Source organism: Mus caroli, chromosome 8 (genome assembly GCF_900094665.2).
Source record: "Mus caroli chromosome 8, CAROLI_EIJ_v1.1, whole genome shotgun sequence".
In the NCBI taxonomy this organism is placed as follows: domain Eukaryota; kingdom Metazoa; phylum Chordata; class Mammalia; order Rodentia; family Muridae; genus Mus; species Mus caroli.
This window is the reverse complement of record NC_034577.1, coordinates 101,724,785-101,751,476: the sequence shown is the minus strand read 5'-3', so window position 1 is coordinate 101,751,476 and position 26,692 is coordinate 101,724,785. Positions and strand designations below refer to the sequence as shown.

The window sequence follows — 26,692 nt, the reverse complement described above, 5'->3', positions numbered from 1 at the left end:
GGTGATGAGCTCCAGCACTGTGTGAGGGGAAGATTTCCTGACTACCCCCAGAGCTCTGCTTAACCATGGCTTCCTGGTAAGCTTCCCACAGCACCTGGCCTGAGAGATGGGGACAGGGCTGGGTGGGACCAGCACACTCTGTGCCAATTTGGTTGTTCACCTTCTTGTAAAATATTCCTGAGTCTAGACAGACTTCTCTTAAAGCCCACACTAACCTGCCATTATAAAGAGTGATAAGGGCTATGTGGGAATGGATATAAAGACAGATAGATGGGTTCTGGCCCAGTTTTAATGTACAGAAGAAGGTGGACTGGGGACAGAGACAGTCAGAAAGAGGACAGAGAGAGAGGGAGAGAAGTAAAGACGGAGGAGAAGAGAGAGGAGAGAAAGACGGAGGAGAGGAGAGAGGACAGAAAGACAGAGGAGAGGAGAGGAGAGGAGAGGAGAGGTGAGGAGAGGCAAGGTGAGGTCATACATTGGCTTCTGAGTGATTCAGGAAGCCATCTAGAGATCTTGACCAAATTCCTTAACTTCTCTGGGTTCTTTAGAATAATTGTCCTCTTGGGAGAAATGGAAACACCGAGTCCTATTGTGAGGCTGTCGGAAGGATGAAGATAGGTGCTGAGTTCAGGGTGCATGAGAAAGCCAATGAGAGGATTGACCTCTGTCACCTGTGGGGAGTAGTCCCCTTCTGGCCGAGAGCTGGGGGGCCTAGCTCCCACAGATCTCATGCTGGTCCACAGTTGTAGCTCCCAATCAGACATATGCACCACAGTCTCCTGGGATTTTGTGAAAAAAATTCTAATGCCCAGGCAGCAAGTCCCCGCTTGAGGGTACAGCTGGGAGAACCTGGGGTAAGGCCCAAGCAGCTGCCTCTGAACACTGCAGAGGGTTCTGACTGTAGCCTGGCTTGGATGGTGCTGCAGGGCTTTGATGACAAATGGCCTCTGAGAGTGATCACTGAAGATTCAAGGAGAGATGGGCACTGGGGGCCTGCAGTGTGAGCAGGGAGTTTACCCAGGCGTTTAAACAACTCAGTCCCTATTCTAGGAGGAAGCTGAACCAACAGAGCCCTCAGTTTATGTCTTCCTGCTGCTAGCAGGCCTGCTTTTTGGCCATCCTTCTCAGCCCACCCTCCACCTTCCATCAGGAGCCAGGCCTCGGCCTTCTTTTCCACTGCATTCATGGCAGTGACTGCCCTCAGGTCTGTCCCATGGAAGTGTCTAGACAGACATAAGCATGCAAACCCTCAGGGCCCACAGAGCTGGCTTTGTGCAGGGGGTGACTACATGCTCTGTGGTGACTGCGTCCCCTCAGTCTAGGGTGGCTAACTGAGAGCTGAGAACGTGAAATCTAGAATGAGAAGCAGAGGTTCTCTAGATAGACACAACTATTATTGGCCTGTCCTTGGCAAGGACTTGTTGACAAGGACTCACCTGAGAAGTGCTACAATCTCCCTAGGTGCCCAGCAGTGGCTTCTGGTACTTTTGCTGGGTTGTGGTGTATGTACAGTTGCTGAGGCGTTGGACCAGGGGTCCTGGCTGTCCCTAGGAGGAAGATGCTGGGACTGGGACAGGACTCCAGTGTCTTCTTGTTGGCTGTTACCATTTGGGAGAAGAGGGAAGTAGGAAGCTGCAGGGTCAGCTGTGGCAGAGTAGGGACACACAGCATACAGTGCTGTGGACAAGGCCCCTGTGGCACTGTGGGAGAGAACCCAGGACCTCCATCTTCCCACATGGAGCAGACTCCTGGCTGTAAGAACGAAGCTCCTGGCTACTGACGTTACCTTAGTGTTGTGGATGAAGATTCTAACCTTACTGGATGATCTGACTTTAAAGAAACCTGTGGACTTGAGGCAGGAGGGAGGGGTTGTTTTTGTTTGTTTTGGAGAGTAGACAGAATGAAAACTGGAGTGAAATAAAAATTGAGGCAAGGAACCGAGAAGGAAAATAAGCCCCATTCTTAGGGAAGACACCGCTTTAGAGCACACAGTATTAGTATTCCAGGGAGTGGAGTCAGGACCACACAGTCAGAGCTGGAAAGAACCAAGGACAATCCAGTCCAACTTCAGCATCTTAGAGAAGAAAATTGGTCCTGTAGAGAGCTGGGTGGCATTAAGACCAGAGGCCTCCTGAACTCTGAGACCTCTGTGATCTCAGCCATTGGCCTCAGCTTTTTAGAAGACCAGATGGAGGACAGAGAAGGCTTCTGGTCTGGGCCTGGAATGAAAGAGCTGCCGACTCCCTGTCCCATCTGTGAGTAGTCTAGAGGCAGCCAACTAAGTGAAGGGGCAAGGAAGCAAGGTTAAGGTCAAATGCTCAGAGGGAGAGGGCACATTCATAACTGAAGGCCAGCCAAGGACAAAATTCTATTAGGGTAACATGAGACCAGGCCTGCATGAAGCTGTATCCCAATGTGAGATGGCCCCCTGTTCATGGCAGAGCCTGTGTGGATTTTAGAGCACCTGGAATCAGATCGACCCAGGTCTCCATTCTAGCTCTTGGCTACATGATCTTGGGTAAGTTATCTTCCGTCTGCACAAACCTCCTCATAAGTCATGCTGGGAGAATTCAAACTATCCTAGCACTATTGGGCAGATTTGCTGAGACAATAGATGTTGTATGTTACTGACAAACCTAGCATCACCTGGGATACAGGCCTTTGGGTAGGCTTACAGGAGATTATCTTGCTTGTACTAATTGAGTTGGGAAGAGCAGCCCATTGTGGGTACCGTTCCTTGGGCAGCGAGTAAGGAAACTGCAGCATGCATTTGCTTTCTGGTTGTGGATGTGTTACTGGTTGCTTCAAGGTTCTGCTTGACTTATCCCACTCGGATGGGCTGTATGGGCTGTATGGGCTGTATGCACAGTTGAATGTTTGAGTGAACTCTTTCTCCCTTAAGTTGCCTTTGTCAGAGTATTTTACCACAGCAAAGTTCACAGGAAAAGGAACGAAGCCGTAAGATAGATGCAGTGGAACCGGCCTTGTGTATGTGCCCTGGCTTCTCACAGGCACACTGCGGCATGGTTCCTTACAAGCTTGCCAGTGAGGCTATCAGGAGGGCTATCACTGGCTCCTTAAGTTGCCTTTAATAGAAGTGCCTCTATCTAAGTACAAGTCCCCATATGGAGGCAGATCCTGAGAGATGGCCAATCTTCAACTGAAGGCCCTCCCTCTAGGGACAGAAGAACTCTGTCACCTGGGAATCTACAAAGACTACAGCCTTCTGATACTATTCATCATAGCTGTTGGTTGTGGGGCTTCCGTTTGAGGGAGACTTCATGTTAATGTCTCTCTTACCACTATACAGAGTAGGAACCCCCAAGCTCAGTTGGCCAACTCAGCAGACTGAGGTGGCAAGACTCCTTGACAATGGGGAAATCAAGGTGGTACTCAGGACGGTGACTAGGTGTACTGAGAAGAGACTCAATGGGATGACAGGGCTGCCTGGCCTTGAGACTGGGTCAAAGGTAGCCCCAGCTGGTGCTCACTGCATTATAAAGGCGGGAGGGGGACTTCCTGCCAGGCCAGATGACCTACATTTGATTTCTGGAACCCATTTGATAGAGGAAAAAACTGATTCCTACAAGCTATGCTCTGACAACACACACACACACACACACACACACACACACACACACACACACGCAGGGTAGGGTGGGGAATAGGTATAAAATCAAAATGTAAAAAACAAAGGTGGCCTTTTCTTAACCTGCTTGGGGCCCTAAAGGGGGCGCCTGCCTGGAGAGGCCTCATTTGTAGGATTGCTCCTTCAGTTACAAATGAGCCCTGAGAAGGCCTTTTGGCAGTTTGACTAGGCCGAGCAATGCCCTCTCTCTTGAGGGCCAAGAATTTCTTCAGCTTTTCTGTTCCTTTTCTCTAGAGTCCTGCACGATGAAAACAGGTTTAACTTCCTAACTCCTACCAGGGCAAACCCTTTCTCAGGTGAAGCCCAGGGCATAGCAGGCTCACCCATGAAGCCTCATCCTATTGGTGAGGAATCAAGAGGCCCAGAGTTGGAGAGTAGTGGGAGAGGCAGAGAGTACACCAGTGAGAAGTGCCAGCTGCTCGAGGATGCCCAATTTTGTTTCCCTCTGGGCTCAGTCTAGGCAGTGGGTGCTCATAGGTCTGGGTACTTCTGAGACATCCCATTGGGCTGATGACAGGAAAGGCAATGGTCTGTCTTAGATCAGGGCCTGTCACTGTACTTTCAGGGAACTCTGAGTGCCTTTATAAGAAGTCCTTTCTCAGGTGCCCTAAGCTATCCCTTATATCTACCCCATGGCTGCATTCAATGCCCATGGACTGCACCGAAGCTGTGAGCAACACTCCAGAATGCTACCTGGCAAACTTGCTAGGAGGGTGGAGCTCATTCTTTTTGCTGCTTCTGCACCACTCATGTCAGGCTATAGTCAGCCAGCAACTTCTCATGACAGTGACTTTGAAGTTAAACGAGGGGAAAAGCAAGGAGCATTTCCTGGGTTGGTAATCTTTGGAGACCTGAGATGCTGAGGCAGGGTCTGCTCAACAGGCCCCACTGCTGAGAAGACAGGTCCAAAGTAATGTGGGATCCAGCAGGGCCTACTTACTGGTCTCAAGGGTTTGATTCTGAGAGAAAGACATGGCTGCTGTGGTCCTGATGTCTCTGCCAATGATGATGTTCTTTCTGCTTCTCTCCCTGGACCTGAGGCAGCCAGCTGGAATCCTTTCTCAGCTAGTATGAAGGATGATGCTTCAACACTGTGGAACATGCTGACGACAGGGCTCTAAGGAGCAAGGCTGGCAGTGAAAGTCAGCTTCAATCCAGGGCTTCTGGGGAGGTTGAGGGAGAGGAAGAACATGCAGAGGCACTCTCCACTTTCCTACTACCCACTGCCTAGCTTCCTAGGACATACAGAACACAGGTTCCTTAGCCTGCTCTGTCCAGAGGCAGATGGGAGACAGAAACAGGAGTATCCGATGTTTAGGTGTTGGCTGGAGAAACTGAGGGGAGACATGAGGCTCATCTTGCTGAGGTCATGTGTATCTCTGAGGTCTTCTACAGAAATGACCTCCAGAATCTGAGGAGCCTAGAGTGGACTAGAGTCCTCCTGCGTACTGGGTTCTGTGCTGAGCGCCATGTGAAGAGACTGTTTACTAGAGTCCTCCTGCGTTCTGAGGAACTCACTCTGAGGAGCTCATTTAACCTTTACGACAAGCCTAGTGTGAGGAGCCTTTGTTATTTCTCCCTGAAGGGAGCGGGCTAGCTTTCTTGCTCCAGGTCATCCAACTATTAGGTGGCAGAACCTGGATGGACTGATCTTTAAGGCCCGTGTACTTAGCCACTAAGGTGCACTGTCACCCAGGAAGAAAACATTACCAGGAAGGGTTGCCATTCTAGATCACAACAAAATAAAAATGTTGTCACTTTCACTGATTGTGAATACGATCCTCATATAAAAGCCTGAGGTGTTACTGAAGGACAAGATGACTTCCTGGGTATAAAGCCTTGTTCCCGCGCAGAGAAGTCAACATTTTGAAAAAGTTAATTTCTCAATAGATGAACTTAGGACAGGAAGGTGGCTGTGGGCCAGGGTGTAGGGAGAGCTATGTCTCTGCATTCTTTCTGTAAGGTAAGTGTGGGTGGTACAAGCTTCAGCTCATGGGTTCAGGAAGGTTCTTATACAAGGCCACCATGCAGGATAGCCCAGAGGTAGGATTCTGACCTGAGGCTGGAGGCCAACTGTCCAGGCTGTCCACATTCACTCATAGGGAAAGGTATGTCCTTCCAGGCCCTTCTGAGACCGAGTGGTCCCCACTCCCATGAGAATTCTAAATGGTGGCTGGGAAGTACCTATGCACAAGAGGGAAGTGTCATCTGACGTCTCTGGACCCAGCTCATCAAGAAGGTAGAGAGGATCCTGTCTTAAGGCAGCTAACATTTGACACCTTCTGGGCAAAGGAAGCAGCAGACCCTAACATGGATCCATCAGGAAGCTCTGGGCATATGGCCTGTTGGGGAAATCAGGGTCACATTCCTCATAAAAAAGAAGTTATTGGATCTATAGCTAAAGGGAGGATTTCTACTTCAGTGACAAGAATATTAATCTGACACCTGCAAACTGTTTCTGACAAAAAAGGATTCAATAATGTCTACAAAGAGCAGACTGTAGGGAGGAAACAGCCACTTATTCTGAATAAAGGAAGAATAGACAAGGATTTTAGAAGGGTGTGGCCTACCAATCTGTCACTCTGGCAGAGCTAAGAAACAAAGGCAGACAAGACATTCTAGTGAGGCTACAGGCTAAAAAGACTGCAGATACAGTGTATGGGAGTGAGCCAGGTCTCTAAGCTCTGCCTTCCCCATGCTTGGCTCTTGCATCATCAACACCTGGTACACACTGTCTCCTGGGGTTAGTGGCTCTAAGCCACAGTGAGGAATATATGGATTTATCACAGTAGTACTGAGTGAGAAAAACATTTGTAACATATGTAACAAATAGAAGTCCTAAATATACAAAGAGTTTCCTCATATCAATAAGAAACGTGGACAAAGGATTTAGGGCTGAAGTGGGAGGGACTTTTTCAAAATATAAAAACATTCATACTGAATCGAGAATCTGCACAGAACAAAGGGCCAGTGATCCTTCTGGAGAACTCGGGATGAAGTGGGATGACACCATTAACCCAGTGCCCACCTCTCCAGGGGTTCTTTATGTGATGGGGCACAGGAGTGGCAGTGAAACAGCTGAGGAGATGGGGCTTGGCTTCAAACAGAACTCAGTTGAGTTTGGGCTCCAGCACCGCTTAGGTGTGGGTAAGTAACAGCTTTAGTTTTGTGTGTGTAAAAAATGGAAATAACAGACTACTTCCTCTCTCCCCAAAGGATTCTCTAATGCTAAGACCAGAGTCCAGCATGGTTTGTGAACCCCAGGAGGCTCCAGGAAGATCAGAGCAGCTTTTGTACAATTCACAAAAAACCCACCAGGGAACACTGCCTCGATACCCTACAGAGGACCCAGGAGTGGACTTCCACAGCCAAGTTCACAGTGTGTCCTCAAGGTCAAACAGAACAGGCTGGGGACACTCAGGAACAGGATCCCAGTGAATAATGAAAGTGTGGCATAAACCTGACTCACCAGTGATTATCAAGGTACCCAGGTCCAAAAGGCAGGAAAGGGAAGCCATTCTCTCATAGCACCCCTCCCCTCATCCACCACAAAACTGTCCCCAAGATCAGCTTTAATCTGTCCTCATGAGGCTCACAAGATGTGCCCCAAAGCCCTGACAACATTTAGCACTTCAGCAAATCGAGTTTCCACAGCCGCAACCTGAACAGAACAGTTTAATGGACTGCATCTCCTGTGCTCCCGCTAAACACACACACAAAAGCCAATTCCAAGCAAAGGAGGCTGGATGGGATTAAAGAACTCAATTTAAAGGACTGAAGACTCAGCTGCTTCCAGTGAAGCCCCACGGAAAGAGCCAATCAACAGAGTCTTCCCTTTCTTCTGGCTCTGAACTGTGGGCCCAGCTCCCTGGTGAGTCACTCCCAGCTCACAGGCAGAACGGGGCCACACATCCACCTGGGTTTCAAACCGCAAGGGGTTGTGGGAGGGAGAGAGGAGGTAGGTTGTATTTGTGCATGAGGAGCCAAGGGTATGCACAGACCACCGGTTTGGGATTTTCTGGAAAGGTAGAGAACCTGAGAGGTCCAGGAGGGTGACACCTGTTTGTTGGCTTCTTTCATCAGCTCAGGTTCAAGAAAGCAAGGTCAGGATGCAGGGCAGTTGCCAGGGCCCTAAGTGAGCCTCACACCAGCCCAGGAAAGACCAAGCTGCATCATTCCAAGGAAGTTAAGCAATGCCCTTGTCTCCCAACCCCAACCCTGTCTGCCCCCATGCTCCCATCGGGTAAGTCATAGGCAACTGCTATGTGAATACAAGGATAGTGACTCCCCAGAAAAGGGAGAGGGTTACACCGTGGCTTAGACCACCAATTAGCATTTAATACACAGCCAGAAGGATCCATCTGGACGGCGGAGGACTGTATCCCTGCAAACAGGCATGCCCTGCCTCTTGGCTGGGAGGCAGGGGAGCCCTGGCAAGAACCTTCTGTTCAAACTCTGGGGCAAGTGATGCTGACTGAGAATGAAGGCAGAGGGATGGTGAGCTGGAGAGTTCCATCTCCACCCAGGCCACCCTCTCCTTTTCACACTAGCAGCTTGTGAGCACCTCAATAAAGCAAGGCTTTGGGACCGATTTTAAGTTGGTGGCCCAAGTGGGCTGCAACTGAAACAATGCAACCACATAGCCCTTTCCACATGTCCACTTCATCCCAAAATGCAGGCATTACTGCTGTCCTCAGCAGACAGAGGGAACCGAGGCTGAGGAGTCTGGACAGGAAGGCAGGGTTATGCTTTGTCCTTAAGCAGGCTAACCACACTCACAACTACCTGCCAGGGACAACAAACTCAGGCACAGTTTGTTATAAACTCATGTCCTGTCACAAGTATTCCAGAAGGACCTACAGAAGAAACATCCTTCCTCAGAATGCTACATGCAGTTTTGGTTAAGAACACAGCGCCAAACAGTCAAGCATATCTAAGCAGTGAAAACTCCCATGGCTCACTAAAAGGAAGGCTGGATAACTGGTATTTCATACAGAAGGCTAGGATTGGGGACCTACCTCATCAGATTCGTCAGATAATGTCTGAAGTAGGATGGGGAAGAGGCTGTCTGTATGCCGGAACATCTGGAGAGCAGAGAAGGGGCACTCATGAGTTCCCTGACTCAGACTGGGCTCAGTAAGCTACTGGTCTGTCATCCCCCTGCTCCCTCCCTAGCCCCCCGAGCACCTGACACTCTTCTGCTTGCCAGGCTTTCCCTAGCTGGCCATAACCCCAACACTGAGCCTGGGCAGGACCTAGAAACCCAAAGTGGACCTTTAGATGACCACTGGCCCTCTGCGGAGCTGGGTCCAAGCTCACCTTTCGGGGAGTTTTGATGTAGAGATGGTAGAGCCACTTCAGAACAGCAATCCTGGTCATCATCCCAATGGTTGTGTCACTAAGGTGACAGTTCAGGACTTGAACAATCCCGTCCAGGTGCAGGGTCACTGGAGCCCTGTCAGTGCTGTAGAAAATGAAGCCTTGAGTCACTCTGTGCCCATGAGCCACAGGACCCTGGGGACTGGCAAGCAGCTAAGCAGATGGCAGTCACTTGGCTCAGTCCAGTGGCTCCAAGGAGGGCTTGCTTCTCTGCTTCCTTTTGCCCTTTGAAGGAGCAGAGTTTGGTGCAGCTATGCTGTCCCTGTGTGGGGAGGAGGAAGCCATGCGGCTGGACTCCTCGTCACGTCACTCTTCTGGACCAGCACAGCTTGACTCACGGGCAGAGTTGGCCCACATCGGACCTCTGACCACAACATTCTAGACACTTAGCATCCTCAGGGCACCAAGCCTGATGAAACCAAACTAATGTCTAACAGCACAAGGACAGGTCCCTGAAATACTCTATGGCATCCAAGACCGTTCACAAGCAAGTGAAGAACACTAGCTCCTCATTTTGCCACCCCTGCACCTGGCCCAGGACCTGTCCTAGAGAAGCTGGAGGGCTGCCTTCCAAGTAGGAATACTGTTTGGGACAGGGCATGAGGTAGGAGCCTCCTGAGAGAACACAAGACTGTTGAGGCAGTGCTATAGTGCAGCCAGGCTTGGAGCTCCCAAAAGCTGAAGCTCTCCGGTCTCTCCGAACAGACAGGGTGCAAGAAACCTGGGGAAGGCCAAGTGCTTGCTCAGTGACTGGGAAGCTCTGACCAAATCGGCTCTCCTGGAACTCAAGAGATCCTGCTTCTGCCCGAGTGCTGGGATTAGAGGCGTGTGGCACTCAGGTGAGGCCAGGTTCCAAGGCAGGGGCAGCACAGGCAGGAGACTTTGGGAGCTAGAAGCTCCTCTTCTAACATCACACTGCATCCCCCCAAGGTGACGGCAGTGCAGGCTGTATTTTCTGTGTACTGGAGCCAGGCAGCTCCACTGTGCGGCTATGCACAGTGGTCTTTCTTGGCCTTTCCAGCCACTCAATTATTCATCTGACCAAGAACTTGATGGCCATGCTTTCCTCATGCGCCTGCAGACTCTCTGAAGCTCATGACTTCTAGGGGGCGTGGCTCTATTACTACGAGGCAGAATTGCTGTTTAATACACACTGGCATTTCTCTGGTGCCTGTTTCAGGGATGAGTGTGGGCATTTCATTCTCAGGGGATAGGATGATCTCAGTATGTGACACAGTGACAGAACCCAGAATAGAGCCTTTGCACAGAGGAAGGCAGCCACTGTGCTATTCCAGGAGTCACATGGCTAGGAGTTCCTGATGGAATTTGAACATTTCAAACTGTCAAGGCTTTGGCAGCAAATGATAGGCAGAGCCAGGGTGGCAGATACAGTGGCCATTCAAGCCCTTTATCCTGCTCTCTGTCCAACAGAAACACAGTTGAAGCACAGATGGGCTTCGACAATTTTTAGTTTCCAAGCCAAAGTTAGCTTTCATGTTTTAACTAAGCCACGGCATTAGCATATCAACATACAATCTTATGGCTAGAACAGCTGTCTCAGTGGTAAAGGGGATGCTTGCCACAGTCCAGGGCCTTAACGAAGCAGGTGGATACTGAAGGGTAACTGCCCTTTCTCAGCCACTCTTTGATAGCCCTATGCCCTAGGGTCTACATTGGGTCCATTTTCCAGCAGGAGTCACAGGGCAGTTGGAATGCTGCATGTGCGTGCCAGCATGCATATGCGTGTGCCTGTAGACCACTGCTACACTTCAGCTGAACCAGCCCTGGCCATCCCTTCAGGTTGTTGGTGCCAAGTCAAGACCACACAGTAAAGAAAGAAGCTGGCAGCTCTGTAGATGATGACACTCTTCAATGACACCTCCTCCCCCAATCCCTAGCAAGGTGTTAGCTTCAACCAACAATCATGAGGTCATGGAAGGGACTTCAAGGTTCAGGCAATCTGCCAATGCACAGAGGAAGAACCCTGGGCCCAGAGGCAGAGTGAGATGCACCTAAGTCAAGAGGCCAAGGGCTAAGAACTCACTCTCTTAGCTGGAGACATGCTTCTGAGTTGTTTTCCCTCGGCTAGTTCAAGGTGAAGGTCATGGGAAGAGGGAAGCAGCTGCACAGTTATCTCTGTGGCCAGCACAGTGAGCTCCAGATCCCACCTGCCCTTGAGCATGCGGCTCCGGCTGCTCTGGTGGGTGGTGCTGGCTGCTGAGCTCTGCCTGTGCTTGTGGAGAACCAGAGCTGTGAGACCTTCCCAGAGTGGGGTGTGCTTGCCCAAAGTGGTCGGCTTCCCTCTACCGGGCCAAGCCTGAGATGCATGTCCTTGGTTCTGGCTAAGCTATCATGAACAGAATAGTACTCATAGGAGATTTAAAATACATTTCTATACCGGTTCCAATATGTCTAGACAAGCCACTCCTAAGAGATTCCGAGTTATTTCAAGGCATCTTCAGCAAATAATGAGTCTTACATGAACATATACTACAATATCCACATGCACTGCACTGCTGCCACTTAAAGCACAGAATCGCCCAGCCATGCTTTTGACGCCACAGCACCCAGTGAGCGGGTCTTTCTGGGAGGCAGCCCTGTATTTCTGAAGTGCATAACTTTCTCTTCCACTCACATTATAGCTGACATCAAACTGAAGAAAGGTAATTGTGAAGAGAGAGCTTAGGAATCCAGTGTTGCCTTTCTAAGACATCAGGTCAGTGCAATCTTTTTAATTGGTAGTGTCATTCAAAGTTGGGCAGCATCAGCTTCTAGACTTTTCTGCAGGTTGTGGCACAGGGAAGACAACCACACCAGGACAACAGTCCTGAATGGTCACTGGTGACACCATGGCTCTTGGCAAGGCCCTAGGTGTCAGGGGGGAGGTCTGCACAGTGACACCTGTCCAAAAACCTGCCAAATGTGTCAGAGAGGCCAATGAGCACCCTCCTAGAGCTCTCCAGCAATAATAATCCAGCAAGCTAAATGCTGGTGATATGGAGCCAGAAAGGCTCGGACCTTCACTTCATCACTAGTTAGCAGGGTGGCTTCCAACAAGAATTTAACCTCTCTGTCCCCTCTCCTCGTTTTCATTATGAGGATAAGGAGGTTCTTGTGATAACCAGGGTAGCCAGTGCAACCAAGTGCCAGGCACTGCTCCAGGCTTTTCACATATGTAACTCATTGACATCCCATTCCTCTCTGGGGTCAATGCTGTCACTACCCCAACAGTTTACACACAGCCCACAGGATGAGAACTCCAGAGGGCTTCTCTCCAAAGGAGAGGTGCACCTGGCATACAGACAGACAGCAGTGGTGAAATCCTCCCTCAGCTTTGTCTTGCTTTCTACCACACTTTCTCCATTCTGCTGTCTTCAACCTCCCATACAGCTCCAGCACTGTGGAGGGGAGAGGAGGTTAGACCCCTTTGACTGTCTATCCACTGAGACTCTCTGAGTGGCCGAGCCTGGGCCCCAGACAGGGGTAGAAGGCATCGTGGTTTTAGTGCGTTGACCCCCTGTACCCAGTTTGATCCCTGCCTGGCTATGGATTTGGAATTTTGTTTGGTGTGTATTTTCCTACACAGCTGTCATTAGACTTTCTGAAGGCTGGTGACCACTAAGAGGCCAGTGACCAGGAGCAACCTTCCCTCTAGCCACTGCTCGTAGTTGGCTATCTGGGTAGTGCTCTGGATAAGCAATGCATGAGAAGATGGGAGGGCATCTTGTTTTGTGACACCCTGAATGATGCCATCTGTGGGAGCTCAGTGGCCCTGGAGGGAGCAGGCCAGAGGCTCTGAGTGTCCGATCTGTTCTCACAACTCCTGTGGCTGCTGCTTCCAAGCACAGGCAAGGCTGCACATGACGAGGCTGCCACAAGATGGTCGTCCTGCACCAGTGAAGCACATGGGATAATCTTGTGTGTTGTTTCCCTGCGAGTGTTCTTAAAAGGTTAGGTTTAGCATTGTCTCCTGAGTGACAGGGATGGTGAATTAAACTGGCTCCAGCTCGCTGGTTTGACCTGTAGAGGAAATCAAGTCTCTGTAGGCCCGTCCAGCTGAGCATGCTTTCAAACTGAAAGAGAAGTGGTAGAAGGTCGTGCCACCCCTGCAGTCCATCAGTCACACCGTTTATGTTCCTCCATTTCACCGTCACCCCCTGAAGCATGACAGTCTCTGTAGCCCAGAGTACAGTGCTAAGTAAGCCACACAGGTTTTTTTTGGCTACAAGTGGGAGCTCATAAATCCCCTCACTGACTCTACCATTCTTCAGTGCATAGTGCTCAGACTTTCAGAGGACTCACATATGCCCTACATTTCTGCCCATTCCTCCAACCCTGAGTTCCAAAACCCAGTGTCCACACTGGGCTTCCTCCCTGAGGATGCCTTGCATGCCTGGGCGGAGTCTAGATAGTCTGAGTCACACTTCTTTTCTCCTTGCAGTCCAACTTAGGAATGAGCCAGCACAATCTGGTTTAGTGTTAGCTAACACCTAGAGGCTGCCCTTCCCATCCCTCTCATCTGTTCCATCCTGTCCATCAGAAAAGCTGCCAAAACTGCATGGTACTGGTACAGTCACAGACAGGTAGATCAATGGAAATTAATCCACACACCTATGGTTACTAGATCTTTGACAAGGGAGCTAAAACCATCTAATGGAAAAAGGACAGCATTTTCAACAAATGGTGCTGGCACAACTGGCGGTTATCATGTAGAAGAATGTGAACTGATCCATTCTTATCTCCTTATACAAAGCTCAAGTCTAAGTGGATCAAAGACCTCCACATAAGACCAGAGACACTGAAATTAATAGAGGAGAAAGTAGGGGAAAGCCTCGAAGATATGGGCACAGGAGAAAAATTCCTAAACAGAACAGCAATGGCTTGTGCTGTAAAATCAAGAATTGACAAATGGGACCTCATAAAATTGCAAAGCTTCTGTAAGGCAAAGGACACTGTCAATAAGACAAAAAGGCCACCAACAGATTGGGAAAGGATTTTTACCAATCCTAAATCTGATAGGGGACTAATATCCAATATATACAGAGAGCTCAAGAAGTTGGGCTCCAGAAATTCAAATAACCCCATTAAAAAATGAGGTTCAGAGCTAAACAAAGAATTCTCAACTGAGGAATACCGAATGGCTGACAAGCACCTGAAAACATGTTCAACATCCTTAATCATCAGGGAAATGCAAATCAAAACAACCTTGAGATTCCACCTCACACCAGTCAGAATGGCTAAGATCAAAAATTCAGGTGACAGCAGATGCTGGCGAGGATGTGCAGAAAGAGGAACACTCCTCCATTGCTGGTGGGATTGCAAGCTTGTACAACCACTCTGGAAGTCAATCTGGAGGTTCCTCAGAAAATTGGACATAATACTACCGGAAGATCCAGCAATACCTCTCCTGGGCATATACCCAAGAAGAAGTTTCAACTGGTAATAAGAACACATGCTCCACTATGTTTATAGCAGCCTTATTTATAATAGCCAGAAGCTGGAAAGAACCCAGATGTCCCTAAACAGAGGAAAGAAGACAGAAAATGTGGTACATTTACACAATGGAGTACTACTCAGCTATTAAAAACAATGGATTTATGAAATTCTTGGACAAATGGATGTATCTGGAGAATATCATCCTGAGTGAGGTAACCTAATCACAAAAGAAGTCACTTGATATGCACTCACTGATAATGGATATTAGCCCAGAAACATAGAACACCCAAGAAACAATTTGCAAAACACAAGAAAGTCAAGAAAAGGAAAGACCAATGGGTGGATACTTCATTCCTCCTTAGAATAGGGAACAAAATACCCGTGAAAGGAGTTACAGAGACAAAGTTTGGAGCTAAGACGAAAGGATGGACTATCCAGAGACTGCCCCACCCGGGGATCCATTCCATAATCAGCCACCAAACCCAGATACTATTGCATATGTCAGAAAGATTTGCTGAAGGGACCCTGTTATAGCTGTCTTATATGAGGCTATGCTAGTGCCTGGCAAATACAGAAGTGGATGTTCACTGTCATCTATAAGATGGAACACAGGACCCCCCCAATGGAGAAGCTAGAGAAAGCACCCAAAGAGCTGAAGGGGGTCTGAAACCCTATAGGTGGAATAACAATATGAACTAACCAGTACCCCCAGAGCACGTGTCTCTAGCTGCATATGTAGCAGAAGATGGCCTAGTCGGCCATCATTGGGAAGAGAGGCCCCTTGGTATTGCAAACTTTATATGCCCCAGTGTAGGGGAATGCCAGGGCCAAGAAGCGGGAGTGGGTGGGTAGGGAAGCAGGGCGGAGGGAGGGTATAGGGAACTTTTGGGATAGCATTTGAAATGTATATAAAGAAAATATCTAATAAAAAATAAATAAAAAGACACGAGAAAACAAACAAACAAAAAACAAAACCAAAAGGAAAAGCTGCCAAGCCTCCTTCTCAAACACATCTTCCATCCTGCCAGCTTCTCAGTCCAAGCCGCTGTCCCTTCTTCCCAGCCACATGACCTTCCCCTAAATCCATTCTGTATAGAGTAGCCTATTTCCCCACTCTTCTTCATCCCTAAAATAGATATAATGGTTCTGTCAACCCTGGGACTAGCAGACCCAATGGTCTGACACAAGGTAAGCACAGAGCCCGGCTGTGGGAGTACTTCACCATTCACAGTGGCTTGGTCCCCTACCCCTTTACAGTTCTCCTGTCTCCTAGAAATCTGCTGGTTAATTTGTTGTCTGTCATTAAAGTGTATTGAAGTCAGGATCATATTTAAGGACTGACTCTTTACATTTTCTCCTTACGTGGACTGACTCCCCAGGCAATGGTTCAACGTAAAGTTCAGAGGAAATCACTGTAGAAATGTCATCCACTTTAGGCACAGGTGCTAATGCTTCAAAGAAGCAGCTTCAGCAGGCAGGTCAGCAGACACAGGCCAGGAGAGAACCATGACAGTTCTCTCCCAAGGGGTTGGCAAGGCAGGCTATGACTTTGCTCCCTGGCCTGCACTGCCCCCCTGTGGACGCCTGTCCTATGACACCCATCCCTGGGAGAAGGTGGGACCATTCTGGTGCCTGTGCCTGGATCACTCTCTTGCCTGCTGTGCCCTTCCTTCCTTCTTCCTCTCCATGCCTCCCCTGACCAGAGTCTGCCTTGCCTTGGATAAGGAAAAGATGCTGGGCAAAAGGACCTGCAGCCCCAAAGCCATCACCACACATGGCTGGGTTTCTAGGATGTGTATCTACAGACCTCCAGTGGCTTCCCATCTTTCCCAAAGGCCTTCTGTCCAGAGGCACTGGGGAGAGGGTGCCTGTGGCCCTTCAAGTTTCCTCAAATATCTCCTTTGTGTATCAGAAACTCCCCCAAAGAGTGGCCTCAGACAGTTTCCTTGGGTCTCTGCTGCAATCTCTTGCACCCAGAAAGACTTAGACCACTGGCTTTTCACAAAGCACTTACCTGGCTGAGGTGAAGACATTGATGCCACTTCCGAAGCTGGAGTCACAGGAACTTGGACCTCCTGTGGGAAGAAGAGGGACAAGGTGATGCTTCCTGAAGCCTGCCTACTTGTCTGTAGAGACAAGACCCTGCTCTTTCCTCCTCAGCACCAACTCCTCCACTTAGGCTCCTGAGAAGGAAGCCAAGGATCCAGCACTTTTGCAGGCCCCAGTGCTCAGCTAGGCTCAGGGCTCTCACAAGCTGGGGACACACTCATGATGAATACAAATGGGACATTTCAGAAAGGTCTGAAGGTCCAAGGGCAGTGGCTGTACATGACTTAAGTTATGCAACATCGTGGCCAGCAGGGAATGCAGGTCAAGTTCACAATATGACGAAACAGAAGAAAATGCGAGTGTTGGCTAGGTGCACATCACTGGCAGAAATGTGAAGTGGTGTTGCCACAGGCTGTACAACAGGCTGGAAGCTCCCCAGCAGTCCTGCTCTAAGAGCCCCACCCAAGAGCAATGCAAGTCTGCATCCTGCATCTTATGCTAGTGTGACCACCTACCATAGTCAAAAGGTGGACACAGCCCACATGCCTATGCATGGATAAACAAACTAAAATATTATTTAGCAATAAAGAGCAACAGGTTACATAGTAGATGAACTTTGACATGCTGAGTCAAAGAAGCCAATTCCAAAACTACACAGCAAGATTCCATTCACTGGAAACGATTAGAACAGGCGAGTCTGGAGACAGAAGGTAGGTTAGAGGTTACAGAGTACTGGAGAATTTTGGGAGTGTGGGGTGTGCTGGGCAAGGACTTTAGGTTGTTGATGATGTTCTAAAATTGGTTGTGATAATTATACACTCAGTGAATGAACAAAAGTTGCTAATTGTACATGTTCAGCTGGGTATGTAGAGTTTATAAAACCTCAATAAAAGGGTTAAAATGATTCTGGGAAAGAATTGTAGCCTTGAACTCTGCACAAGTCCCTTAGCATGTAGCCAATTCAAAACCTTTACTACACTTAGCTTTCTGCTGCAAAACTCAAGCAGGACAGGACTGAGATAATCCCAACCTTTTCCTTTGGCGCTTAATTAAGTTATCTAAAGAGCCAAGACTTTGTGCATCTGGAAGGCTGCCAGTGGGTTCTCTTCTAACCCCAGTACTGGCCAGGCAATGACCACTGCTCAGAGTATGAAGGAAAGGAGGAGGGGTCAGCAGCGTGAGGTGCTCAGATATGGGGTCATTACCACCAGTCAGTGCTGAGCCAATGCAGCCCCAACAGGATGCACTGCAGACAAAGGACTTCGATCGCATCTTTCCAAAGTGCTTAACTTCAGGATGCATGAGAGAAATGTGAGTCCAACTCGTGTGGAGAGGTGGTCAGCAAAGTGACCAGCCAGCCCTTCATAAGTGTCAAGACTGGAGGTGATTCAGAGGACAGCAATAGGTGTAGTGTGGAGTTTTACCTATAAAGGGACAGGAGGGGACAAATGGGGTCAGCAGTGTCCTAACATATTTCCAGACAGCTCAGAGAATATACATAAGGATCTCTTTTATTCATTTTCCGTACACTTAAAGTGATCTTCTAACCTGAGGAGAATAGTTAGACGATGGCGTGCCAGTCGTGGGGGCTGAGAAACCGAGGACACTTCCATGACGTGCTCTAAGCCAGACAGCAGCAGGAGCCTGCAATTTCCCAGAGTCTCACACACACACACATACACACACACACACACACTGAGAAAGAACAAGAGGAGGCAGGGGGCAGACAGAGACGGAGAAAAAATTGTCATAGTTTCTGCCTGGGATCTTTGTCACAGTCAGGCTTGAGTTCAAAATTTCTTGACAAGGGTGACAATTTCTCAACCAGGCCAACAGGCAAAAATTATAAAGGAAAAGACCTGAGAAGCTAATGGAAATTGAAACCTGATTTTAAAGTTGCTGGGAGAATACATTTATAATGCTTTCACTGTCAGAACCAACACAGAATCAACACAGCACACAGTTCCTCCAAGTCAAGCCAAGGAAAGTCACTTAGGGATGCACCTGCCTAACATGAATGAGGCCAAGGGTTTGGTTTCTGTTGCACACCCATGTGTACACATGTAACACACACACGCGCGCGCACACACATACACACACACACACGCACACACGCAAATAAAATTTAAAAAAAAAAAGGAAAGCAGCTGAAAGATGAATGTTCAAGTTCCTGACAAAGCATTTATTCATTTATGTAGCAAATGCTTCCATGGCTGTTGGGATGCATTGAGGAACACTTGTAAACAGGCAACAGATGTTAGCTCACTTACTGTGACAGGCTGACAGTGCCATGACTGTCAGAATAGAGGTGAAGAAGGGAGGCAAGGTCAGAAGATTGGCTCTAACAGGGGCTGGGTTCCAGACCCAGGGCTGGGTGTCACTGTGCAGCATTCTGAGGAGGGCAAGCTGCTCTAAGAGGCTAGGAACCGCAGGAAATTGTCTGACTGCAGAGTAAGATGTTTTCGCTCACTCACCAGGGCCTGAACATTTAAGAGATGCCTCACTGCCATGGAAGGCTGGGAGGGAGCTCAGGCATCTCCACGCTGGAAGTGCTTTTGCAGCCACTGGCCCTCCCAGGGTCAGTTCAGCACTATGGACTCACGTGGAAAGTGCCCCATTCTACAGGTTCCTGCACACGCTAAGCAAGTGTGCTATGACTAGAGCCACACCTCCAGTCACTCTTCCTGCTTTTAGCTGGAATTTTGTATAAGGAGGAGCTGTCCTTTCTTTGTCACTCGTTCATTCATTCAGCCATTTATATCAAACATTAGGGAGTTATAGATATTTCTTCTGTGTGGCTTTGTTTGCTTTATTCTGACTTTTTAAAGACAAGGTCTCATGTAGCCCAGGCTGACCTTGAATTCTCCATGTAGGGAGGATCAACTTTGATTTCTTAATCCTCCTGCCTCCATAGCCCAAGGACTACAGTGCAGCATCAATCCAGCTGTTCTGTTACAGATGACGACTACCATTGTCCCTACTGTCATTCAAAAGTTTTAAAGTTTACAAATAAAATATTTTCTAAAAATAACAAACCAAGTTTTTAGCCTATTCCAAAAATAGCCTATCGTCTTTCTTCCTCCTGGTAAAGGGGATCTTTATTTCTGTGTTAAGTAAGAGGCCCACATTGCCACCTGCCTTCTCTAGTCACAGGAGCGGAGGAGGGAAGGCTATGGCAGCAGGCCAAGCCTGTTGTGGCATTCACCCTACTTATGTCATGGTGCGCAGGGCCTGGAGGCAGGTGGAAAGAGGATGCAGTGAGTGATGGGAAGGGCAGGCTGACCCACAGCTAGGGTCCGTACCCTTGAAGTCCACCCTCCTTGTCTTATAGGAAGCCACACATCTGTGAATAAAATGTCAGGGTACCAAGCCTGAATCTCCAATCGCCTCAGCCAGAGCCTCTGTTTCCACCCAGTCCCCTTTCCATGAGCAACACAGACAGACACGACTCGGCAGGAATGGTGCTCGGCCAGAGGCTGACATGGGAGGATGCAGAGTTGAATCCTGGCTTGGGTGACACAGCAAGGACCTGTCTCAAGAAGAAAGAAGACAGGTGTAGGTAGAACTCACCATGAGGCAGTTCGCCACGGGATTACCTGCTGCAGGTCAGCTCCACCAATGGATGCTTTGGCCAGTCACTCACTGGGGAGGTGGCTTGTGGGGAAAACAGGACCTTTGTGTGATTTCCAGTATCTTCCCCAGGATAATTTTTTGCATAAGTATGTGTGTGTTGTGTGTATACATGTGTGTGAGTCCACTTTTGTGGACGACCCTGTGTGTGGAGGCCAGATTCGGATGTCAGGTGTCCTCCTTTTCATTTTCTATACTGAGATGTTTTCTGCTGAATATGGAGCCTGCTGATTAGACATGGCTAGCTAGCCACTTCCTCTGGGGATCCTGTTTCTACCTCCCTAGAACTGATGTGTGCCACTATGTCTACCTTTTATGTCAGTCCTGGGGATCCAAACTCTAGGCCTCAGGCTTTACCTACTGAGCCATCTCTTCAGCTCCGATCCGGTCTCTTAACATTTTGAGGGAGGAAATAAGACAGACAGTAATATAATGACCATTCAGTCAAGTGCACTGTATGTACCTTGTTCCTGGCTCTAAATGGAGAAAAAAACAAAACAAAACAAATCCAAAAGTCCAACAAAATAAATCACAAATCCACGGGGAACTATAAGCCCTGAATGGACACTGGATCACATTAGGGCAGGGGTCCTCAACCTTCATGTTGCTGGGGTTAGAGACTGGCATTCAGCAGCAAGCCTTAAAAATTTACAAATGTATCTTTAAGAAACAACCACAGATGTTTGTAAAAACTTTTTTTCTGCATGAAAGTTCTTTTTAGCAAGGATTACAGGATTAAGATGGAATTAGAAGTAGCTCAGTGATTTATGATAGATTGGTTAAACAGATTAGAGCTTTATCTATCTGATGGAATGATACAAGGTCAGTGCATTAATAGGAAGCACAGTTTAATGAATTGGGAGATGATGAACTACATCCTCAAAGACAAAAGACGTATTTGAATTACCAGTCCAGAGGCTGGCTTTATTAATATACCTAATTATACAATGCTGGCTAAGAGGGAAAGTCAGCATATACTGTGATTTAAAAAACTGTACAGAAACAGCCCCAATATCCACACAGTGGAAGAAATAACTCTAATATCTACTCACACAATGCAACAGTGTTCATCTATAAAGAGAAGTGAAGTACTAATGTATGCTAACATGAAGAAACTTTGAAAAGTGAAGTTAAGGTAGCTAGATATGATCGGGTACATATTGTATGATTCCATTATATGGAATGCTCATAACAGGCAGGCCCACAGGGCTGAAGGCAGCACAGGGCTGGGGAGGGTATGAGAATCTCACGGGGGGATGGTAGAAATGTTTTGGAAATGGATAGTATCAATGGTTGTACTACTTTGTGAAGATATTAAAACAAGTAAGTTGTACACTTTAAAATAATATCAATTAAAAAAATAAATTAGTGCAGATTAGTGCTGACTAACCTGGAAAGATGTGTACTATTGATGAAAAAAGTTCAAGCTGTAAGGATTCCATTTGTGTGTGTGTGTGTAAAAACAAAATGCAAGAGATACAAGTGTATATTCATACATTAAGACAAAACAGAAACACCAAGAAACAACCCATTTCCAGTCCACTTGCACACTGAGGCTGGCAGTGGGGAGTCCTGGGTGATGCACTTCAAGTGCAGTCCTTCTACCAGCTCTCCAGGAACATGCCTTTCCTTTACAATCCGAAGGTTTGAAACAAACACGCTGTTTCAAGACCTGGGAAGCTGCGCCTGCACACTGCCCATGCTCCCTGTCCTTTGTCCAGCACAGGCCTTGCGACCATCCCCCAGTGCCAGTGCAACCTTGCTCTGTAGCTGCTCTCACAGGCAGATCTGCGTCTGATTTGTCTGTACTTGCAACACCCATAGACAGAGCTGACAGATCCTGCCGAGTCAGATCTGCCAACAGGTGGATTTACTACAAGCACCCTGGAGCTGCCACAAGCCCGCTACTGGAATCCTCTGTATAGCCTCCCTTCTCGCTTGCTACTTATTCATTTAGAACTCAACAAAGAGAAACAAGACTGCAGAAGGCCCAGCAAGAGGGTTTTGCTATGGGAACACATATTTATGCTCTGACTTACAATGGTTCTTGATGTCCTAGGACTTAACTACCTCATGCTGCAAAGGAGGTATTCTTAGAACAACTGTGTTTTGCTTTCAATACAGAGTTTACAAAACACCACATAATGTCTCCAACAGGCTTTGTGATGGCTTTGGCCAGCTGAAAGTGCTCTAAACGTGTTCAAACGCATTGACTCCCAGTATTTTCAGCCAAAGGGTTTGTGGATCACAATTTAAGTCAACGAGCACCCATGTTTAAAAAAATACTACAGCATTTGTTGTGAAGAGTATTTGTTATACAAGCAAACATCTATTTTGGAACTCACAGCCAACCTTCAAATTAGGTGACAAGGGTTACCCCACTCAACAAGTAAGGAAACTAAGCTTTGGAAAGGCTAAAAGCATCAAGGCCAAGTGTGGAAGCTAGGACGGCTGAGATCAAAGGAGGCCAAGCAGTTTAAGGGCCAAACATGCCAGAATCAGTGCTGCAACACCCAAGACAAGTAGCAGATGACAGAGCTGGGTGGGTGGGTAGGTGAGGTGGTGGTGTAGTGGGATCAGGCCAGGCACATTGAATACCACAATGACAGTGTCAGGGAAAGGACTTTGCACTGCAATCCCATGATGGCAGGGCAATGGGGAGCTGCAGGTGGACGTGGCTTGGGGCAGAGAGTGCAGAGGAGGGGCTCTGTGGTTTGGGAGGAAGAATCAGCCCTGGAGAGTTAGAACTGTACATGTATGCTTGGATACATGCAGACATACAGAGGAGCATGCTGCATGTGTGGAGCATGCTGCATCAGCATCAGCTGAGCATGCAAGAGACTCAAAGAGGAAGACCAGACAGGAGGCACCTGTGACAGAGAGGTGGTTCTGGGCAGAATAGAAGGGGCAGATAAGGATGGGCCAAACTTGCCCATTTCCTGGCTGAGTCATCTGTCTACTAGCATGCTAGGACTCTGTCCTAGAAAAGAATGTGATTAGCTATAAGGTGAGCAAGGCTGAGAATAAATGTAAATTTTCTCTTTCCAGGAGATGTCAAAAAGTACACAAGCTACTGCACTGGCCAGGTCTCCCTCTTGCTGGTGAGAAATCTACCACAGAACCAACAGTGCTCCACCAATGCTCCTGCCATGTGTTTTATTGCTCTGGCTCTGGCACAGCTGTAACCTGGTACCCAACAGGTCCAGCAACGTAGCTCATTTTCTCTTCTACCAGCCAAACCCACAGGAGGCGGCCCTGTGACCTGGCAGAAGGCTGTCTGCTAATCCGTCAAGGAGTCAGCAAGCACAGCAAGCACGTGCCATGGCTATGGCGTTTCTCTTGCCCAAATGTAGGTTCCAGACCCTGCTCTGTCACCCTCAGCCATCTGCACAGGGCGTGCATCCATTTGCTCTCTGACTGAAAAGGAGGACTCCCCCTGAGGTGGTCAGAGACACCGAGGCAGAGGTCCAGGAGATAAGACCAGCAGGGCTTTAGAGGCAAAGTCTATCTCCAATCAGCATAAAAGAAAACCATGTCAAAAAGCATTGGAAGGACTGTTTAAAGGCAATGACTTGTGCAGTAGAAATTTCCAGTACTTAATAAACTAGCATTTTCCTGTCCTATCCTCCCTGAGAAAGGGCCAGATGCTAAGAATCAAACCAACTGTGCAGCTCGGTGCTCTTAGGTTCTTACCATGTTCCCAACAATGACTTGATGGTAGCTGATCCCAGTTGGAGATCAAGGGCAACGTGCCATGTCTTTTGAGGTGGCAAGGGTGAAGAGCATGGGCTCTGGGTGCAGCTGCCAGACACTAGTCAGCTGTCAGAGCCTGCAGGAGTGGACTAACAACAGTGCTGGGTACCACAACTAAACGAGTCAACATATGTAAATGATACTTTAAGTTTAGTCCCAGGACCTCTGTCTTCCCAGCAGCAGAAACGGGGACTCTGATGTCAGGGTACTCACCACTGGCTGTCCCCTCCTGCTTTGGCAGGGAATCCTCAGGGTTGGGTTCTGTCTGCTTCTGTGCTACCGACTTTGGCTCGTCGGGTTCATCATCCTCAGGGGTAACCAGCTTCATCAAGCTCTGGTTACACACATTGGCCACCTCCTTGATACCTGTCTACTGATGTAAGGATCACCCCTATGCAAAGACCTCCATAAGCCCAAGGCCACCAGTCTCCCTGGTCATATAGACTTAGTTCTCCCTAAGTCTCGTTCTTGTTACATGCACCCTTGTGAGATAGTCCTCTTTCTGCTCACAGGTGGCTCCTCCTCCATTTGGATATTTCTCACCCAAGACACAGAGGGATGAGCTCAGAAGGGTAGAACCTTGGTACATGAGATTGCTGCTCCATATCTGGAAGTAAGCAAGTGAGGACTGGGGACAGCCAGCATTAGTCTTGCATCTCTGGCTTTCCTAATCCACATTCAGCTTCATCTCTTGCTTCCTAGGAGTGAAGGAGCCTAAGGGAATCCTTCCCATTCACAGACCCACCACTTCAATCTCCTCTACAGAGTGAAGGATACTTTTTTTGCGGTCATCATAGGCCAAGCATGGCAGGACAGCAGTCAGGATCCCAGAGGAATAGGGCAGCATTACCCGGCCCGCCAGCTGGATGAATTCCCGCATCCAGCACATAGCCGTCAGCTGAATCAGGTCATCTGGAAGAGAAATTGGTGGCTTCTAGTGGGGCTGGCACATACACTGAGAGCTCCTCCTACCTCCCAAGCACAAAGGCTAGGCCTGGAGGCTTGACTGCTTCTAGCTATATGAATACAACATTTCCTGGGCTCCCTGCTCTCTACAGGGTTGTAAGGATAGGTTAAGAGTAAAAATCTTGCTCTGGATTTTGAAAACAGCAGCGATACCCTTCCTTCCCCAAATCTATGCCTGTTGTAATATGACACGCTTCCTTTCTAAGTGGAATTCATTTTCCTATCATTGGATCCAGAAAACTTGCTACTCTAGCCAACAGCATGTAGTCGTGTCTCTGGTTTAAGCATAGGAATCAAGAGTCCTGACAATGTCCGTGTCCTGTGTCTCTTGGAACCCTGCTGAGGCCATCCAACCTACTGGATACTGAGCTCCCATGTCAGATGTGGGTCACTGCACACCACACCTAGCTCCAACTAAGCCTGAAATCATTATGCCCAGCCTGGACATGGGAGCAAAGTCACCTAGCTGACCTGTAGGTTTTTGGCCAGTAACAAGCAGCCATTGCTGTGACTGTTTCATGTGGTTTGACAGCCAATAGATGCTGCGGGAAGGGCAATTCTGACCTCCACACGACCTATCTTTACCTAAGGCAAAGCACATCCAGGTGAAAGTGTATGCTTATCAGAGGAGAACACAGATCTCTTCTCACACCCACCACCCTACTGTTTCCAGATCCAGAGTCACATGCGGTGGCTAGGCCACATGGGTCCCCCTTCTGCCCCATACTGAAGTCTGGATATGAGAGACAGGGGCTTCTGAGGCGGCAGTTGTAGCTACAGGGCCTCCACACACTCACCTGTGGTCTGGCAGTGGATCACCAGGATGTTGGCCATCTCAGCAAACTTCACACTGGATGGGTTCTTCTTAATTTCTTTCAAGAACTCTCCAAGAACCACCTCACACCTACCAGTGAGAAAAGGAAGCATAAGCTAGCACGAAAGCCCATTTCTGCTCTGGATCAACCCTACACTCATCAGGAGGACACTGAGCAGGGGCTGGGAAGGTGAGCGTTCTACTCCTCCATGGGGAAGGATATAGGAAGAAGTTCCCACAGGGACTCGAGCGAGTGGCAGCTGCCTGCCGTTTCCCACAACTCACATTTTCCGAATCTCCTTGCCATTGTCACCCAGGATCTGGAAGAGCCCATCTAGGATCTCTGGCAGGTAATCCAGCAGGTTAATGTCTGGCACCGACACCAGAACCAGGATCTGATGGAGGGGAGTAGGAGAGGGAGAGCTGAGAGCTGGCCCGGGTGTAGCCTGGTCTCCTACTTTTCCCCTGAGACCAGCAGCAGAAGGACTAGGGTCCTGTGTCACAGCATTGCAGTATCTACATTGCAGTGCTGGCAGGAATTTTTCTGTTCAATGTGCAAGGAAGTGGGAGTTTGACTCCAGGAGGATTTGGGTGCTAGAGTAGAGGGCAACTAATAGAGAGGGCTGGATGAAGCTAGACGGTTCACAGAGGTGGAGCTGCTGGATGTGGCACTAGGGGTTTCTGAGATCCTGAGAAGTTTCAGGACAAGGAAAGAATCACATCCCTTCGGGGCAAACAGGACATACAGTAAGACAACTCTAGACAGAGTGCTTTTTGAAACAAGGTCTCACTGTGTGGTCTTAACTGGCCTGGAACTTGCTTTATTGACAAAGCTGGCCTTGAACTCACAGAGCTCTGCCTGTTTCTGCTTCCCAAGTGCTATGAATAAAGGCATGTGCCACTATGCCCAACCCACAGTGTTTTTGGTGATGAGGGTTTGAAGGTTATTAAGAGATAGAGACAAAGAGGTGTCTTTTAGTCAAAAGAATCACTGTATGTCCCCTAAGAGTCCACAT

The 26,692-nt window shown here is 48.4% G+C and overlaps 1 protein-coding gene across 1 annotated transcript in view; it reads right to left on the bottom strand.

The window, feature by feature from the left end:
• Nucleotides 1-26,692, bottom strand: part of Vac14 (VAC14 component of PIKFYVE complex) — a 97,002-nt gene that overhangs the window by 54,468 nt on the left and 15,842 nt on the right. The window contains exons 6-12 of the mRNA XM_021169610.2: nt 25,962-26,071; nt 25,660-25,766; nt 24,674-24,808; nt 24,110-24,262; nt 16,479-16,539; nt 8,969-9,113; nt 8,668-8,733 (exon numbers count right to left, since the gene is read on the bottom strand). Of these exons, the coding sequence (XP_021025269.1) occupies nt 8,668-8,733; nt 8,969-9,113; nt 16,479-16,539; nt 24,110-24,262; nt 24,674-24,808; nt 25,660-25,766; nt 25,962-26,071 (777 nt within the window). The remainder of the gene's footprint in view (nt 1-8,667; nt 8,734-8,968; nt 9,114-16,478; nt 16,540-24,109; nt 24,263-24,673; nt 24,809-25,659; nt 25,767-25,961; nt 26,072-26,692) is intronic.